The following is a 16,198-nucleotide window of genomic DNA, read 5'->3' on the forward strand; positions in this document are numbered from 1 at the left end:
ACTCTTTTATGCCGACAAGGGTCTGAGGAGACAAAGGGAGGTCAGAACCCTTTCCTTTTTTAAAAACAAACAAACACTGACATGTGTAACCCTTCCGGTTTCAGTTTACAGATCAGCAGGAAAAGCCTCACTGCTTAGACTCGGGGCTCTCAAGGGCCAGCGCCCTCCCCAAGCAGCAGAAGCAGCCTAAACCGGGTGCTGGTGAAGAGCCAATGGGGGCACAAGGGCTGGGCCCAAGCCCCTGCTATGGAGCGGAAGGCGGGGGGCCGCCCCAGAGTTGCCCAATCAGATTATAGACGTGGACTGAAGATGGGGACTGGGAAGGGCGGAGCCATTCAAAGACAAACGGGGAACCAGGGATGTGCATTCGGGGCAAACTCTCCAGCAGGAGTTGTGGCCGCTCAGTCCAAAGGCAAATCGCCTGAAGCAGACTTGACAGCTCAGGCAGGAGGCCAGTTCTGTACGTGTTTTAAAAGCCAGGAAACCTGCTTCCTGTCAGAATGATCTGTCCTTCGAGCAGAGCGCTGCGGCTGTTGCTGCCATTGCAGCACTAACGGTGTGAGGATACCCAGAGCTTACAGGGTTAACAGCTCTAGGGAAGTGAAAACGTCTTCACTTTCTGTTTTGGCTGCGACAGGAGAAGCATGTCTTTGCTTTCTCCTGGCTGTTGTTGTTTTGCTGCTGTACAATAAACGCTTCGTAGAATAGAAGAAGCAGTTGTACGAGAGTTTTTCTGCATGCCTGAGATTCCTTCCGCACTGGCACAGCGCTGCGCAAGACACTCTGCTGCAGCCGGGAGAAGCAGGGAGACGCAGAGGAAGCAGGCTGGATGCCACAGCACTGCTGCTGTTCACAGAAGACGCTCAACAGAACAAGCAGGAGGTGCAGTTCTTAGGGGCAGGATCTGTGGACCCTGCCGCCTGAGACAGTCGCCTTGCCTTGCCTTATGGGTGGGCCGGCCCTGCAGCAGGGATTGGACCTGGGATCTTCTGGTGCTCCACCATGGAGATTACTTCAGCATACAAAGGTGCTTCAGGGTTTACCTTTCCCCATCCCCCCCCCCCGAGCCACAAGGGACAGGCGTTTCAAAATGTGGTTTTCAACGTTGTGGGTTCAACTCCAGTTTGAACTGAGTGTGGCACCCGATCCCCAAAGTAAATGACCCTCCCAGCACAATGTGGAAGGAGGGCCGGGCGGCCTGGCAGAAGGGACACCTCCCCCCAGCACTCCCTGGTGGCGCAGTGCCTGGGGGGCAGCAAGCAATGTAAATGCTAACCCTTGCTGTGGTCTGTAGTGCAGTGAGGCAGAGGAAGGGCTGGGGAAAAGGCAGGTGACTTCGGACATCTGCGGAGGGCGAGCCAAACTGAAAGATACAAAGAGAAGAGGAACACTCGGATTCAGGAGCCCCAGAGAGTTCGGCACCTTCAGGGAGGAAACGGAGGTTACTTTCAAAAGGCAAGGAAGGGCAGGCAGCCAACCCCCTCCAGGAAGAGCAAGAGGGAGGCCCTGGGTGGGAATCAACTCGGGGAAGAGAGCAAAGAGCAGCTGACCGGAGGGATCCCACATTGGGGCAGGCAGGGAGAGAAGGGAAGGTGGGATGCTGCCTGCACAAGGGAACCAGCAAGCGTATTCCTGTTCCTTGGGGCAGGTGCCTGATCCAAGCTGCGCTTCTCTGGGGGACTGGGGGCCCAAACCTCCAAATCCCACCAGCAGAATCGGGTACTTGAAACTCACTGGCCTCAACTGCTGCTTGTTTTGCATCCAACAACTGACTTTCCCAAGACAGGAAGTGCATGTCCTCTGCCCCCTGGTGGTAAGAACCTAAGAGGAACTCCGCTGGATCAGCCCAACAGCCCATCGAGTCCAGCATCCTGTTCCCACAGTGGCCAACCAGGTGTCCCCATGGGAAGCCCACAAGCAGGACCCGGGTGCAAGAGACGCCCTCTCCCCTCCTGCGGTTCCCAGCAACAGGCAAGCAGCAGCCCTCTCAGCACTTCTGTGATCCACCATCTTCTCCTTGTTCCTGGGGAGCAAAAGTAGGTGCCTCCCCATCCCCCGACAGACCACCTCTCCCTTCAGTTCCAGATCTCCAGGTTCCTTGGCAGGCCTCCACTGAAAGTGTGCAATCTGAGTGTGGACATGCTTGTCCTGTGGGGCATGCGCTGCTGACCCGCACCCCCTGATCCAAAATGGTCCAAGGCCTGGAAACGATGCCTTATGAGGAACGGCTAAGGGAGCTGGGCATGTTTAGCCTGGAGAAGAGGAGGTTAAGGGGTGATATGATAGCCATGTTCAAATATATAAAAGGATGTCACATAGAGGAGGGAGAAAGGTTGTTTTCTGCTGCTCCAGAGAAGCGGACACGGAGCAATGGATCCAAACTACAAGAAAGAAGATTCCACCTAAACATTAGGAAGAACTTCCTGACAGTAAGAGCTGTTCGACAGTGGAATTTGCTGCCAAGGAGTGTGGTGGAGTCTCCTACTTTGGAGGTCTTTAAGCAGAGGCTTGACACCCATATGTCAGGAGTGCTCTGATGGTGTTTCCTGCTTGGCAGGGGGTTGGACTCGATGGCCCTCGTGGTCTCTTCCAACTCTATGATTCTATGATCTCTGCCATGCAGCCCCTGGGAGTTCCTGCTTCCTCACACACAGGGCACTGAAGAATGCCCAGAGCACAGAGCAAGGAGGGCCATGGGCCTAGGAAGCCAGGATGCTCTGTCCAGAGCTGAAATCCAGTTGCAACTGTGGGAGGGGCACAGAGGCATGAGCACCCAGCACTATGAAGCCGCCATGTCCAGTAGGCTGGCAAGGCCCACACCCAACCCTTGCAGAGGAGGAGAAACAGCCCACTGAGAATTGGGCATCCTCTGCTGGGACCCCTGTGCCTCTGTTCGTGCTGCAGGACCACCCTCTTATCTGGCCCAGGGACCCTCCTCCTGGGTTTTGGAGCCTTCCTTCCACACACTGACAGCACCACCCCTCTAGCAGGCGATGAGGGAGGCCAGGAATCCACAGCCAGGCTGGACAGAGAGAGAGAGGAAGGGAATGCTGCCTCTTGCTCTCCTGGGCTTCCCTCACTGACCACCCGCTGGCTCGTGGCTAGGCTATTGGGATGGGCTGGCTAGAAGTTTAAAAGCAGCCTTAAGGCAGTCTGCTCCAAGACCTGGAGGGTCAAGACGTCCACAGCTGGCTCTCCTGGCACTGCAAACAGATTTCAGGATTCCTGGGCTGGAGGGGAATCCTGGCCTTTCCTCTTCTCGGGACAAAAGGAGACATGCAGAAGCCCGGCTCCCCCTGAGCCTCGGCTGCAGTGGAGGGCTTAAGAGGCCAAGATGAAACAGTGCGCCTGAAGGTTGGTGGTTCGAGCCCACCCAGGGACAAGTGGGGGGAAGGACTCTTGCATTGCCAGTGGTTGAACCCAATGACCCTTGCGTGTCCCTTCTAACTCTATACAGTTCTGTGACTCTATGGAAGAACCTCACGCCTAGAAGACTTGCAGGCCGGGGGGCAGACTAGCCTAGTGATCTTCTCCCTGGCATTTAGCTTTCTTCCACAGAGGAGCCCCCAGCTTCAGATCGAATGGCTTCAGTCCAGCTGCAGACTCACTGCCTCTGTCAGGATTGATGCGCGAGCAGGAGAAGAGCCTGGCTGCTAGATCAGCCCAGTGACCCATCCTGCCCCACAGTGGCCAGCCAGGCGCCCCAGAGGGAGGGAGGCAAGCAGGATTCGAGCCTGGGACAAAGGGGCTCAGCTCAGGGCGGCAGCAACTGGCAATCCAGGCTGCACTGTGCCTGAAGAATGGGCTGCAGCCACAGGACTTGGGAGACCAGGTTCACATCGCCACTTGGTCATGAAGCTGAGGCCAGTCACTGCCTCCTCTCAGCCCAGCCTCCCTTCCAGGGTTGTGGGGATAAAATGAGGAGGAGAACCTAGTGCACCACCTTGAACTCCCTGGGGGGGGGGGGAAAGGTGGGATATAAATGCTGTCAATAAAACCACCCCCTCCCCCCCCCGACAAAGAAGCAGGTTCGCAAAGAGAAGGGGGGAGGGATAAGGATGGCGATGATGACAGCAGGACAAGGTTAGGGACCCACTGGGTTACCCAGCCCGCAACCCTCAGGCGGCAGCCAGGTGCTCCCTGCGCACCCCCCACTTACTTGTCCAGGCAGGCGACGCTGAGGCACTTTTCGGGGGACTGGGCCTGTTCCGCGGCTGTGCTGCTGCCGCCACTGTCGGCAAGAGGGGCTGCGGCCATGACGCCCCTGGGCTTCTCATCCTGCAAGATGGAGTCGATGAAGGCGGAGGGAGAGAGGGGGCTCTCGGTGGCAGGAGTGCCGATGGGGCTGGTTTCTTCAATCAGAGGGCTGCGAGAGGGGCTGGGGGGCTCCTCTTTGATGCGGATCACAGGACTACTCCTAAGACAGAAGGATGGAAAGAAAGTAAGACGTGAGCCCTGGGCAGACAGCGGCATTCCTACATGGTCAGCAGCTGCCACCATTTGCTCTCTACAACAGTGGGTGCCAAACTTTTTCTGGCCCCCACCCCCTTGGTTCCATTAACTCATCCCCAGTGCCCCCTGCCCTGCCTAACCTGTAAAAATTATTCAGAATAGAAGTTTGCACACTCCATTAAGGAAGATTAATAATAAAATAAACTTAATTCATTAATTCAACAAAACTGATGAGCTTGATCCCGTGTTACCAGCTTTCCAAAGTCATTTACACCCCCAGAGCCCCCTTGCCAGGGGACACCATGGCTCACTCTGGGAAACGCGGGACTCTCAGACAACCCCAGGAAGCTTCCGCCCTTTGGATCTGCTCGTCCTGCCGCACGTTTCCTCTCTTCCGAGGTTTGGGAAATGAATCAGTCTAAGCTCTGCCACCCCCTCCTCCACCCGTGGCTTCTCAGCAGTGGGGATTTTTAAAAGAGAGACGAGGATGGGAAGTGGGGGGTGAACATAGTTTCTCTGGCAGATGGAAATTCCCTCCAGTACCCAAACTCCCCGAAACGGCTTTATGTGGGAGGCTCAATTAGCCCCACTGGAATTGTCGCCAGGTATAAAAGAACAAAGCTGTGATGACCCACTTAGGCAAGCATCTGGTTCCCATTTCGAAGCGAAAGTTCCTGGCGGAGAGGCACACTCAGGGCAAGAGACGGGGGCTGCCGCTGTGGCAAGTGATTCTGCCCCAGTGCCAGCAGCGTCCGGCTCACAACTCTGCTCGCCTTGGGAACTGTCTGGGGCAGAGAACCAAGGAGGTCCCCTCCACCTCCAGGGCCGGGATATACGGGTTCCTGGACGCAGAGAAGGCTTTGCCAAGCGGACCCTTCATGGCTCAGCAGCACAAGACAAAGGGCTTCTGGGCACAGGGCTCTGAGAAAAACGCCCTTGGTGGCCCTCCAGGAGCTCAGGCTCTGCGTGCAGGGATGGGGAACATGCGGCTGCAGTGGGGCAGCCGTGGGCTCAGTGCAGATCCTCCGAAGGGAGTGCCCTCAATGAGGCCAAGGCAGCTCTGCCCAGACGCAAAGCTACACAGCAGGAAAGCTCCTGCATCTGCCGCGAATCTCAGGCTGGCATTCCAAGCACCAACAGAAAATGCTGCTCGCACTCTTTGGGTCCCTTTACACAGCCAGGCATCCTGGGGCTCAGCTCAGTCCACCAGCCTTGGGTGAGTCAAAGGGAGCAGAAGGAAAATCAACCACACCTGGGAAGAAGGGGGACTCCTGGGCAAAACCTCTTGTGAACGAAAAGCAGGAGGTGCTTCTCTCTCCCTCCCTCTTTGGATGGCAGAATTCAGGCTTCCACAGAAGCACACAGTGACCCAGAATACCTAACCCTAGCAAAGGGTGTGTAAATTAACACCCTGTAAGGCCTGGCCTGAGCAGTTCTTCTGCGGGAAGAACCACCCTGAGATTACAGCCTCAGAAACTTGATTGGCCCTTAATAATAATAATAACTTTTATTTATATCCCGCCCTCCCCTAGTAAGCCGGGCTCAGGGCGGCTAACAACAATAAAGCAGTACAACAGTGACTTCCATGCCACACCCCATCACTTTGGTTTAGAAATTTGCTGAAAATCTTGACTGACTCAAATGAATTTTTAGCCACCCACTTTTCAGCCATCCTGGACACAGAGGGAAAAGTTGCCGGCCGCACCTGCCCAGGCGCAAGAGAGCCTAGGGGCCTGTGGGGTTGGCAGTTCTGTTCCACACGCCCCCAGGCAGCTTCCCCATTTTGGTGCCCTGGACGTCCCCTCCCCCTGCAACCAGAAGTGCCTGTGCCCTCCAGGCCCATCTGGGCACCCACACAGGGAACCAAGCAAAGGCGGGCTGCTGCGTACCTTCCATCAAGGCTGTTGCTGGGAGAGGCAGAGGGGCTGGACTGGGCCAGTTCTGTGACGTCAGAGATGATGGGGCCGGAGTTGGCGGAGGGGTCCGGGGAGTACAGGTTCGCACCACTGTATGCCGGGGGGGAGGCCTGTGAGGAGGACAGATACTGGCATGAGGCCCTAGGAGCCTTGAGGGTCCAAAAGGTGGTTGCCTCCTTGGGGCTGCCCCCGAGCCCAGCTTCCCTCTGCCCAAGCCAAATACTTACGGAGTAGGGAGGCTGGCTGTGGACGTGCTCCAAAGAGTACTGGCGACTGTACTTGGGCATGGCGTGGGCCGAACTGCTGTCGTTCAACATCAAGGGTCTGGAAGGGAAAGCCAGAGAGAGCCGTGAGACACAGAGAGGAGAGGCGGCAGGCATGCAGCAAAGGGGCTACCAGACTGCAGAGGGCACCATCCTGCTTACAGAACTTCTGAAGAGATCACTCCTGACAGGCAGTTTCAGCCCACCCTCTAGGCCAGGCATAGGCAAACTCGGCCCTCCAGGTGTTTTGAGACTACAATTCCCATCACATCCCTGACCACTGGTCCTCTTAGCTAGGGATGATGGGAGTTGCAGTCCCAAAACATCTGGAGGGGCTTTCTGGAATCAGGAGCCCTGAAGCAGGTTTGGGTTTGCAGGCTGTGTTGCTACTCTGGCTGACAGGGACCAGGGCGGGTGTGCAGCCCACAGGGGGCTGAGCCGGCCTTGGACCCAGGAGTGTGGGACCAGCCACTTGCGTGTGCTCCACTCCAGGACTGCCTTCTTGCAAAGGAGCACCTGAGCCCATCCGTAGCCTTAAGGCATCTCCTGCTTTCCTGCTGGAGCAAAGAGAGCTGTCCTCTTGCAAAATCATATCGCCATATCCCTTCCTGTGTGTTTGGTTTCAAAGACACCCCCCCTTCACAAGCAGCACGTAGGTGCTTCTCAGCCTTATGCAGAGGAAGAAAATTAAGAACCACAGAATTATAGAATTGTAAGAGACACCAAGGGTCATCTAGTCCAACCCCTTCATATAGGAATCACAGCTCATAAAGATACAAAAGGGATACTCAAAGCACAGCAGAAACATAACCAATGGGTCAGGAGTGGGGAGGAGGAGAGTTTAGGGGGGAATGGGCAGATAACCACACCCAAAGTATTCCTGCAGAAAGGGCATAGCAAGAGCATGGGCAGGAAGAGGCAGGCGCAGATGGGAATTCCTCCCAGAGGTGCTTCTCAGAGGCAAGTCTGGAGTTTTCCAGGTGCAAATGTCTCAATGAGAGGCTGGGCTAGTGCTTAAACGCCATGGATGGTCCTTGAGAGTCACCCTGGGAGATGCTCCCAGCCAAGAGGAGAATCAAAGCATGGCCTCTGGATGAGGCCCACTTACATCTTCCTCTTCACTCCAAGGATACGGTTGGACTGCACCAGCGAGATCAAGAACTGGATGAGCTGTGGGAGAGAAAACGAAATGTCACCAAGCGCAATGCACACTTCTAGCTGGAGGAGGGGGAATCCTGCTGGACTGAGATCCAAAGGCACTCTGGAAAGGACCACCCTGCTCAGATCTCTGAGACCCCTCCCCCAGCACACGCGCAGCTGACCACCAGCATGGAAAACCCAGCAGGCTGGACTCAAGACCTCACTCCCAGGGACAGGTATGTGGGGTTCTCTCAGGAGCAAACAGAAGACTCTCTGTACATGCTCTGCAGTCTCATCGTCCACGAGTGTGGAATTGGCACTGCTCATGCACACAGGGGAAATGGTTGTTGCTGGTATTAGAGCGGTGCACACTCAGGGGGAAAATATCTGTGCATGTGCCCGAAAGAGGTGGAAGGGGGTAATCCCCCTACATTCTGCGAGGCTCTCCTGACTGGTGTGTATGGCAGGTGGTGGAACAGCAACAAAAATCCATGACTGAAAAAACAGAATGCGGGGATCTGATGGGCCAACTACACAGAGAGAAAAAATGGATCGGAAAGACCGTGATATAAAACTTCCAATCTAGAATCATGCCAAGGCAGTGGGAAGCTGGCTGAAAGAGGTCTTGTTTCCTGTCCTTAAGAGACAGTGGCCCTTCACCCTCAAGGCTCTGGGGGGTCCATTAACCAAGCCCCCTGCAGGTCAGCAACCCCAGGCCTCCAGCTGACTGTGTGACCCACAGGGCAGGGAGGAAGCTGCCCTTTGCTGAGAAGTGAAGGCTGGGCTTACCTTGTTCACCACCTTCTGCTGCTGGGCGTGCTTCTGCCGCAAACTGGCCACCTCCCGCCACAGCGCCTCGTTCTCACTGAAAAGGAAGAAGGCAGCCAAATTAGCCTGGGCAGAGAGACCCCGCAAGCAGCCACTGCAGGAAGGTGAAGAAGCGCCTTGCAGAAGTTTAAACTAAAACACGTGGTTGTCCAGCCCGGTTGTCTGCAGCACAGCCCCGGCATGGCAACAGTGGAAACCCTCACAAAACTCCCTCAAAGGAGCAGAGTAGGTACAGAAACCCTGCCAGGAACTCGTGGGAGGACAGGCAGCCAACAGCTCTCTGGTCATGTCTGTGAGAGTCACGACTGCAGCAGCCTCCCTGTCTCTACTTTCTCCTTCTCGTTCTGAATTTGGGCATTTAAACGACCCAGGCTTTTTGTTTGAATTCTGCACTAAAGAGAATGTCTTCCTGCCACAAAATTCAAGCCAAGAGTTAGGGAGGGGGCTGCTTCATGCTGGTGCCCAATGCCCAGGTGGGATGTGGAAGCAGCTGCCTTCTGCCATGCTTTTTGAAGAGGCTGGGCACTTCAGGTGTGGGGGGGGGGCAGGATGGCTCTGAGCCTCGCTCCTCCAGCCAGTGGCCCGACAAAGGACCCTTGCCCCACCTGAGCTAGTGCTGCCCTCCTGCCCACTCTTCCCCCTCCACGCAAGTCTCCAGGCTGTACTCCAAAGGGACTGTGGAAACATTATTTCACGGATCAGAGGACTGGGGACTGAAAGGAGGATGGCTCAGGACTGCAGATGAAAATGGCCTGGTGAAGACAGAAAAGGCTGCAGCACAGTGACCGAATCGTTTCGAGAAGCTGGCGGAAGCCGACTCCTAGGAAATGCTGAGAAATCTGTTCTCCCCCAGCTCCAATCTGTTTGGGAGCAGCAGCTTTCTTGCCTGCCTAAGGAAGTCTGCAGGGCTGAATGAACATCTCACAGGGCCCTCAGCACTTAAAATACGGTGCCCCCATAAATATCCAATTCAAAATATAAACAACAAACAACTGTAAATTAAAAGTTTATTTTTCAAAATGAAACAAAACCTGCAGAAAGATGGAAAATAGTGTTAATTTTTATATACTTCCACTATTTATATTTGAAAAATATATGTGCCCATTTAAATCCTGGGCTAGACATACTGGAAGCTTCATTTACTTTTGAAATTGTTGTTGTTGTTGTTGTTGTTGTTGTTGTTGTTGTTGTTGTTGTTGTTGTTATTATTATTATTATTAATTAAATTCCTATACTGCCCTTCATTTGCATCACACTTTTAACATCAAAGCAGCTTGCAGCAGCTAGCCGTGTAAAAGCAAGCATCACAAAATTTGCAAAAGCAATTAACAACCCAGAATGCAGGCAAGCAATAAAAAGCAGCAGAAATGCGCAGACACCCAGCGCTCTCTCCTTGGGGAAGCTTTTCATACAGGCACGCGGGTGGGTGGTCCACCAAGTGAAACAAATTTGAGGGAGGCAGGTCGGTGGGCAGCTATTCAGCACCACAGCTAAAGGAGCCCCTCCCTTCAGGGGTAGCAAGGCAGCGACTGGGGTGGGGGAACATCAAGGGAAGGCGGCTGTTTCATGCCTCTGCTTGTGGGCTCCCCAGGCACATCTGGGTGGCGGCTGGTGGAACCCGGATGCTGAGCTAGAGGGCCCTGGGTCTGGCTCAGGAGGGATGTCCTAGCAGTGTCTTTGGAAAACCCTGACCATAATTTCTGGCGGGTTTTCTTAGGGAAGTACCCCAAACTGGGAAGACCCCATTTCACACCCTTCCCTATTTCACGCATTAGCAAGGCAGAACTGGAAGCAGGACGTCTCCTGAGGATCTTCAAGAACAAGAAGGCTTAGAACCTCAAACCTAGCGTAAATTTATTGTGACTTTGGATAGAGTTGTAGAGTTGGAAGGGACCTTCAGGGTTGTCTGGTCCAGTCCAATCCCCTGCAATGAAGGAATCTCAGCTAGGTGCTGTCGGTGATGTAGCTGCAGCCATGGTATGCTCTCTCATCAAAGACTGAGACGACTGAGGTTCATTTGCCACTAAAAAGCCCCCTCCCCACAAATTGTGCTTGCAAATACAAAGGTAGGCCCTCGCCGCCTCTCAGGATCAGGGCGGTCGGATCCTGGGTCAGATGTTGAGCCCCACCTGCCTCCTCACTTTACAAACTGCTTGGGGGGAGGATGTGGAAAGGCCGGCCTGGGAGCCGGGGACTCTGGCCCTCCCCTGGGGGCGGGGAGTTGGAGTTTTAAGAGAGGCAGGTGGGCAGAGGGTAAGAGTTTATGTCATTCTGGTACAAAATTGGATAAATAAAACACTCCTAAGATCTTTTCATAACCCCTGAAATGAAACCTTTGAAGTCGGCCCATATAAACTCTTCACCGCCATTTAATTGCTCTATAAAACAGTGTGCGAAGGAAAGTCTTTGAGTTTCCCTCCTCCCACTCAAAAAAGGGGCTGTTAACTCTTTGCAGGCCTTCTGGAGATCACCGCCCCTCTGCGTGCTCTCCTAAAAACTATGAGGCCGCTAGAGGAGTCAGAAGACTGTCCCTTTGCTCTGCTGATGACGGGAGGCGGTGCACCGGGTGTGGGTGTGGGTGTGGCAGAAACGGCACCCTATGCCTTATATATGGCTCACATGGGGATTTGGGAGCCAGCTCAGGGTCACCTGGTGAGCATCATGTCCAAGCTCGGCCAACACTCTGCATCACATGGGTTCCAGATCTTTCTGCAGAGGACAGACAGCCCCCTGGGCTTCCCTGGAGCCACCCTGGGAAAGGTGCTCACAAATGCACACTAAATTGCTCTGCTCAAGGCAGCAAGCGACAGCTGACTCCTTCCACAGCCTCAGTTGCACCCAACACTCTGACCAGCATTTCCTTCCCACAGGCACCCCCTACTTTGCCCTGGTATTTCCTGAGTGCAGAAGACCCATTTTCTGCTCGCAGGAAGCTCTGGGGATGTGCTAAAGAAAGGCGTCTGCTGGTCACCCTCACTGTCCTAAAGATGGGGTCTCCAAAGGGGTCCCCTTTAGAAGGGATGAAAGGTTGTTCTGAATTAGAAGGTGGATGTTTGTGATCCCAGGAATTATTCTCTGCAGGGTGGGAAAACACTTTTTGTTTATAAAAATATTTATAGAACACTATTTAATTTTTAAAAAATCAAAGCAATTTGCAACAGAAATGTATAAAACCATGCAGCAAAAACATGTAAAAAAAGGTTATAAACAGACATCAATAAACCATTGCAGGGAAATGTATTCTTAATTGCCTGCACAGCCCTGGGGGAATAGGAGTTTTCAGTAGACATTTAAAAGTTAAACCAGAAGGCACCTGCTTATTAGAAACTGAACAGGCAACCACCGGCTGCACCAACTCCTTTGCAGAGTGGCTGGGGAAACCCATCCAGATGGGCGGGGTATAAATAATAAATAATTATTATTATTATAGTGTGGGTTCACCCCACTCCTTCCAAGAAAGGAGAGAAGGAGCTTCTCCATCCACACATTCCCTTGGCCAGAGTCTTTAAACAAAAGGCCCTTGCGCCAGGGCACTTGGGGACCTGCCTTGGGACTGGGGTGTTACAGACCCTCGCAAGTCATTACGATGAGAGGCGTACCAGGGGTGCAGTGGGTGGTTTGCGCCAGCAGTTCAGAATTAAAATCCTCAGGGGAACTATTTTAACAGGATTCTGAAAGGAGCCCCCTCCCATTTGGTGATTACAGCGCTGGGAGATGAGGCCATCAACCGAGGGTCCCAGCACGGCACTGCCGAGCCCTCTGCCCTCTCCCTCTCCCATGTTTAAACATCAAAGGGAGCCGGGATGGATGGTACGGCTCAGAAAGAGCAGAGAGGGGCTTGCCGCACCTGCAGAGAGGCCTTCTCAAAGGCCTGGAGGAAGCCAGACAGCAACTTCATCACGTGGCTGCTGGCAGGAATTTGGGAGGAAGGGAAAGGCGAGTCTTGCAAAAAAAAATAAAAAATGGCAAGGGCGATGAACGCAGGTGCCCAAGTAGAGGCAGCCAAGGAAGGAGGGAGACGCAGCCATCTTGTTTGAGGGGTGGGCTTGTTGGCGGCTTGAGCCTGCTGCCTCTTCACTCTGCGGGATGCAAAGCTGCTCCCTTCTCCAGAATCAAACAGAACTGGGCAATGGCTGCACAGGGTCAAAGCTTGCCTGTCCACAGTAGGGAAACAAAAATCCAGACCGCAGACCACAAGCTCTGCAAGGCCAGCAGTTTTTTCTGTTTTTCTGATGGGCTATACAAAACAACGAATTAAACACACACACACACACGAGGTCTGGGAGAATTTAAATGTCTTTGGTGCTGAAATGACAACAAGGTTGGCAAGTCCATACAGGGAGGGAATGCCACAATAATGGGGCCACCACTGCAAAACTGTCTCAATAGTCGCCACCCACCTCAGATTGGGGTACTGTGGGTGACATGGTGCTGCTAAATTGCATGGGGCTTTAAAGGTGGGATAGGGACACGGGTGGCGCTGTGGGTTAAACCACAGAGCCTAGGGCTTGCCAATCAGAAGGTCAGCAGTTTGAATCCCCGTGATGGTTGCTCGGTCCCTGCTTCTGCCAACCTAGCAGTTCAGAAGCACACCAGTGCAAGTAGATAAATAGGTACTGCTCCGGCGGGAAGGTAAACGGCGTTTCTGTGCGCTGCTCTGGTTCACCAGAAGCAGCTTAGTCCTGCTGGCCACATGACCCGGAATCTGTACACCGGCTCCCTCGGCCAATAAAGCGAGATGAGCACCACAACCCCAGAGTTGGCCACGACTGGACCTAATGGTCAGGGGTCCTTTTACCCTTTACCTTTAAGGTGGGGCCTGACACTTCATATATAACTGTGCCCAGGTTTTTCCTGCCACCAGCCCAAGATGATGAAAGTGTCCCCTTGCCAGGAGTAGCGCCCCCCCCCCCCGCTACAAAACCTGATCGCAGCCAGAACAGGCTGAACACCATGTCTCTGAAGAGATGGAGCACCTCCTCTTGGTACTTTTCCCGGCCCTCCCCCAGCACCCTCCCCTGGGGCAAGTGGTGGGTGCCTGTTGAGAGGCCACTTTAGGTGCAGGACAAGGTGCCTCGGCACGCAAAGCAGCAAGCCTGCAGTCAGAAGCACAGGTTTTCCTGGCACGGCCTCAGGCCGCAGCTGGCAGCGGCTCACACATCTGAGCCCGCCATAAACTACGACTCCAGCAGTCCTTAACCTCATGGAACACCGTGGCCAGTAAAACCAGCTTCAGATGATCTCAAGCAGTGACTAAGCCCAAAGCGCAGCTGTGCGCAAGGAGGAAGAAAGGAGAAGGAAAAAAGACAGACGCAGAGCGAGAGAGTTCACAACGAGTGTCTTGCTCGGAGCCCATCAAAGCAATTCTGAGACGAAGCTGACGGTTGACTGCGGGCCAGCAAAGTCCCCCGTGACAAGCAGGGGCTGCGGTGCAACTCGCCAGAACAGCTGGAATGCATGCAGCATCTCGCACAGAGAGGCAGTAACACACCACATTACAGCCGTCTAATGTAGAGGTCATAAAAGCCTGGCCCAGCGTCTCTGCCTCAGGCAGGAACAGCCAGAAGACTGGAGTCGTTAAAGTCAGCAAGGCGGAGAGGGCCGTGCACACTATGTGTGTGGGTGCAGGGGGGAGACCAGCCCTTCAGACAGGCTGTGGAGTCACCCCACCGCTCCCAACACTCCTGACCAGCGGCTAAGCTGCCTGGGGATGGTGGGAGTTGCGGCCCAACACCTGGGGTTCAAGAACACTGGTCGTGGCTTAGGACACCTGAAGCCCAGGAGATGGAGCAGAAGCAGCTTCCCCACCAGCCCCACAAGGAGGAAGTGGAGGACTGGAGCTGGACTAGAAAGAACACGAGAAGAACCTGGCGGATCAGGCCAGTGGCCAACCAGTCCAGTAACCTGCTCTCACAGTGGTCAACCAGATGGCCCCATGGAAAACCCAAAGGACTCCCCACCAGCAGTTTCCAGCAACTGAGATTTAAAGGACTGCTGCCTCTGATCCTGGTGGCACAGAACAGCTATCATGCCTTCAACAACCCTTTCCTTAATGAATTTGCCTAATCCTAAAGCCGTCCGGGTTGGTAGCCACCAATGACTCCTGGGAGAAGGCGTTCCACGGTTTGCGCTGCATGAAGAACCTTCCAACATTCAGAAAGCTTCACCTGCCTTCAATATGCACCTACAGATGCTCCAGCTAATTGGAGCTGTTGACAAGCAAGGCTGAACCTGGAAACATGGGCCAGGGGGGAGAGGGAAGAAGACAACTGACCAGCCACCTTCCTTGGCTAGGCAAGGCTGGAGCCCCACAACTCTGACCCTCTGTGCACAAGGGGGCCGGGGCTCCCTGGCCTCTTCCTTTCCAGCTGTCTCCTATTAATAAGGCTTCATCCTTAAGAAAACTAGAGTGGTGTCAGAGAGGCAGGAGGCCACCTTGCCACCACTCTAGTTTTCTTAAGGACGAAGCCTTATTAATAGGAGACAGCTGGAAAGGAAGAGGCCAGGGAGCCTCCTCCACGCCAGCGCTCCAGTCTCCTGCACCTCCTTAATGGAAGCAAGGCATTTATTTCCCTTCCCTGAGATTTACAGCGATTCTTCTTCCCCTTGTCCAGGCCTTGCAAGTGATGTCTCATTCCCAAACCTCAGCCAGCTGCATAGGCAGGGTATTGGCTCCTCTTACGTGACGGGATCCTTCTCTCAACACAGCACACGTCAGAGTGCCGGCAGGGAAGCCTCCTTCCTTGCCCTGGGGGGCAGCAGGCGGGGGGGGGGGAGTCTTAAAGGAGAGAACCGGGCAACTCAAGATGCTAGCTGCTGATCCTGGCAAAGGCCAGGCCAAGCCTCCTTTTCAAAAGGCTTGTCTTGAAAAGTGGTGAAATTGGCAGCTGGAAACTTGATCCAACCCACTGAGCAGTGCATGTGCGCGCACACACATGGGGGGGGGGGAGAATTTCCCCAGAGATCCCCTTCTACCCCCCACTTAAACCAGTGGTTCCCAAAGTGGGTGGTAGCGCCCCCTGGGGGTGAGTACCCAGGGAGGTGCTAAGAGGTGAGGGGGCAGGAGTGGGGAAGTGGCTATCCGACTTTGAAAAGCTGGTATCACTGGATCAAGTTAACTGAATTAATTTAATTACACAGTGTTAATTGGGTTTGGAATAAATGTGCAATTCATTGTGACTGTTTTGAATGTTATTGTGCCATTATCTTCCTTAGTGGGCTGTGCAAACCACTGATCTGAATAATGCTTTTTATACAGTCAGGGGCCCTGGGGATGAGTTGATTGAACCGAGAGGGCAGGGGAAGCACCGGCTTAAACCAACAATCAGGACACAATCTGCACGCAGAAGGGGAGTCGGGAGAAGCAGCGAACCCTCACGCCACCGCTCCCAGCCTAGACCTTTTTCCTTTTCCTGCTTGTCCACGGCTAGCCAAGGCTGCTTTCGGGCCCCGGGTCCCTGCAGGCCGGCAGCTTCCTCTAATGAGGCATTTCCGAGGCGGCTGGCGGCTCCAGCTTGGCCATCCCTTCTCTGGCTCCATTAGGCCCAAGCTCAGCTTTTCTGCAGCCCGTTACTGACAGACACAATCTTTTCTGCAAAT

The 16,198-nt window shown here is 54.1% G+C and overlaps 1 protein-coding gene across 2 annotated transcripts in view; it reads right to left on the minus strand.

The window, feature by feature from the left end:
• HSF1 (heat shock transcription factor 1) overlaps positions 1 to 16,198 on the minus strand; it is a 40,579-nt gene that overhangs the window by 3,157 nt on the left and 21,224 nt on the right. The window contains exons 5-10 of one of the 2 annotated variants that reach the window (XM_081204733.1): positions 8,561 to 8,636; positions 7,740 to 7,801; positions 6,596 to 6,692; positions 6,342 to 6,478; positions 4,160 to 4,417; positions 1,277 to 1,363 (exon numbers count right to left, since the gene is read on the minus strand). In XM_081204733.1, the coding sequence (XP_081060859.1) occupies positions 1,277 to 1,363; positions 4,160 to 4,417; positions 6,342 to 6,478; positions 6,596 to 6,692; positions 7,740 to 7,801; positions 8,561 to 8,636 (717 nt within the window). The remainder of the gene's footprint in view (positions 1 to 1,276; positions 1,364 to 4,159; positions 4,418 to 6,341; positions 6,479 to 6,595; positions 6,693 to 7,739; positions 7,802 to 8,560; positions 8,637 to 16,198) is intronic. The other variant, XM_081204734.1, reaches the window with a different exon arrangement.

This window comes from Podarcis bocagei, assembly GCF_964188305.1.
Source record: "Podarcis bocagei genome assembly, chromosome: 8".
NCBI lineage: Eukaryota > Metazoa > Chordata > Lepidosauria > Squamata > Lacertidae > Podarcis > Podarcis bocagei.